Source organism: Nestor notabilis, unplaced genomic scaffold, assembly GCF_000696875.1.
Source record: "Nestor notabilis isolate BGI_N333 unplaced genomic scaffold, ASM69687v1 scaffold4436, whole genome shotgun sequence".
NCBI classification, from domain to species: Eukaryota; Metazoa; Chordata; class Aves; order Psittaciformes; family Psittacidae; genus Nestor; species Nestor notabilis.
In genome coordinates, this window is record NW_009934094.1 from 22,473 (window position 1) to 24,979 (window position 2,507).

Below are 2,507 nucleotides of genomic sequence, written 5' to 3' on the forward strand. Positions count from 1 at the left end.
CACATGGCCTGAATAAGCACATCGCTTCTGCAATCAGCTGGGGGGAGAGAAACACATGGACTGAACTGGTGTCCCAGCACCTCAGCTGGTGCATTACAGAGGACAACTCCTGGCCTCCTGCACATAAAGCTCGTCCCATGCACCACAGCACTGCTGTCACCTCAAACCTGCAGCCAGTGTCCAAGAGCAGCACTGAGCAGTGCAACCTTCCCCCACTCATCTCTAGCCCGTTAGCTCAGAATCTGCAGTCAGCTGCTCCTGAGCTGCTGCCGTTCACCACGTCACTCCTCATCCTCACGTTTGAAATGCTGAGTTTACACACTCCAAGTGCCATCGGAACGGATGGTGAGTAGGGAAGAGGATGTAAAGATTTCAGGCTCTGCCATGTTTTGTTTCTCAATAGTCAACTAAAATCTGCTTTTAGAGGAGGGGCCAGGACCTGTCAGGTGAGGGGTGCAGCAATCCCGTCTGCAGCGTGCAGGATCACTGACTTCTTTGGGTTGTTTTTTTTTGGTTTTGTTTTTTGTTTTTTTTTGTTGGGCAGTAAATCATTTTAACAGTTTAATAAATATTTCTGAAAACCTGAATATTTCTGCAAGACTTGAGTCCCTTTTTTTTTTGTGGGAAGTTAACGTCATCTCTCTTTGGGGATGCAGCATCCGGGTCTCTTTTCTCTCCCCTGAAAAGCCTCATCCAACTCTTTGTGGAAATAAAGCCTCAAGTGGGCAAGGTTCAGGAGAGGTTTAGGAGAGGGCCATCCAAAGGCTGACCAAAAAATACAGTTTAAAATACATTAGCAAATACTTAAGAATGGCTTATGATGACAAAGAACACCTTCACTGGAAAGCACTGTGCGCTCCTCAGCAGAAGATGTGTCTCTATACACTGCTGGGCTTTGAAAAAGGAGCTGCTTTGCCCTCTGCTTCCCCACTTCCACTCAGGCAGCAGCCAGCCCCACTTCCAGAGCAGGATTTCAACCCTGTGCAGGCAGGACACCACCCACAGAGAGGAGAGTCCAGGAACCTGACCTGCTCATTCCTCTGCAGTGCACATTCCTCTAATCAAAAGAATTACATCCCCCCTTGACACTAAACCCCCCCCAGATTTCTTGTTACGTGCTCCTCCCTCACCTTGCAGATGTAGTTAAGGACATTGTACTACTAAGATCTCACCTGTGCTCAAGAAAATAATGTCACTTCCCAGCTTCTGGTTTGGGGCACATTTCTCAGAAGCTGAGTTTGTTGCTGTTCCATTACTATTTCTCCACCAAGTGGCTGTTTCATCAAGAGTATCTGTCTCAGTGGCTGAGGGTGGACATCTGGCACATAACTAACTAAACACGGAGCTCTCCCCTGAGCCCTAACGCAGGCAGCCAGATGGGTATCAGCTGGGCTGGGCACTCAGTTTCAGTGGGATGCCCACACACGTGGGGCATTTCTGACACCATCCACCAGTTCAAAAACACTAACACAAAAGTTTATTTCCTCTGAAGAACAATTCAACACGTATCTTAACTGCATTAGCAGCCAAACTACAGAGAGCTTCTAGCAAGGGGGTCTGGGAATGCTGCTCACAGCCCCTGCAGCTGGAACGCTGTGGATGTAAGAGCAGGTAACACAGCCCCATGCCAAGGCACTGTCACCTACCGGTGCTTGTCATCATCTCTTTGTTTCTTGCTCTATCTTTCCCTGCTTCGGTATCTCTGTCCTTCCTCTCCCTCCCTCTGCTCCTGTCCTCTTTGGAGTCCCTCTCGCTTTCACCCCACGTCCACGACCGCTCCCTTTCTGGCCACCGCTTGTCTCTGCTCCTTTCGTGGTCTCGGTCTCTTGTTCTCCAGTCCCTTGATCCCTCACGAGACCAGTTTCTTTTCTCTGCTGATCCTTCTCCATAGAAATCACTTTTCATGTTTGGCAAATTGATGGGCTTTCGGAAAGGTCTGTCCCGTCCTCCGAACCGTAGCTGCCCGGATTCCTTCTTGCCTCCAAAACCACCTCCAAGCCTCCGAGGAATCCATCCTTTGAGAGTTCTTTCCAGTTCAAAGTCCACAAAGATCTCGTGCTGATCAATAACCAGCCTGTTGGCGTCTCTGTGGGCCTTCAAGAGAGCTCGCTCCTCTTTGTACTCAATAAATGCATATCCCTTGGAAAACCCTGTCACCAGATCTCGAACCAGACGGATCTTTCTGATGTCTCCATAGCGGGAAAACACCTCCTTTAACTTCTCTTCTGTTGTCTGAAGATTGAGCCTTGCTACGAAGAGGGTGAGGTGCGGATCTCCTGTAACTCCCTTGTTGGGTACGTAGCGTGCCAGCATAGCCCTCCAAATGGCACGGTCATGGGGCTCCTCATCCGTGCCATCAATGCTGCCGGCTTTGAGCGGGTCATACTCCTTTGCGATGGGGGCCCAGTCGTTCATCGTCTAGTGGGGAGAAACACATAAAACACGTATAAATACAGACTCGCGGGTACTCTCACCCCAAAACCCCGGACAGCGTGACCAACTTCACT

The 2,507-nt window shown here is 49.7% G+C and overlaps 1 protein-coding gene across 1 annotated transcript; it reads right to left on the reverse strand.

Moving 5' to 3' along the window:
• Window positions 1-1,642: 1,642 nt before the first annotated feature.
• On the reverse strand, window positions 1,643-2,415 carry LOC104407775 (U11/U12 small nuclear ribonucleoprotein 35 kDa protein-like). Its single transcript, XM_010017148.1, is given in 2 exon segments — window positions 1,643-1,698; window positions 1,701-2,415. Coding segments are annotated over 2 exon segments (771 nt in total).
• Between the last annotated feature and the right edge of the window lie 92 nt (window positions 2,416-2,507).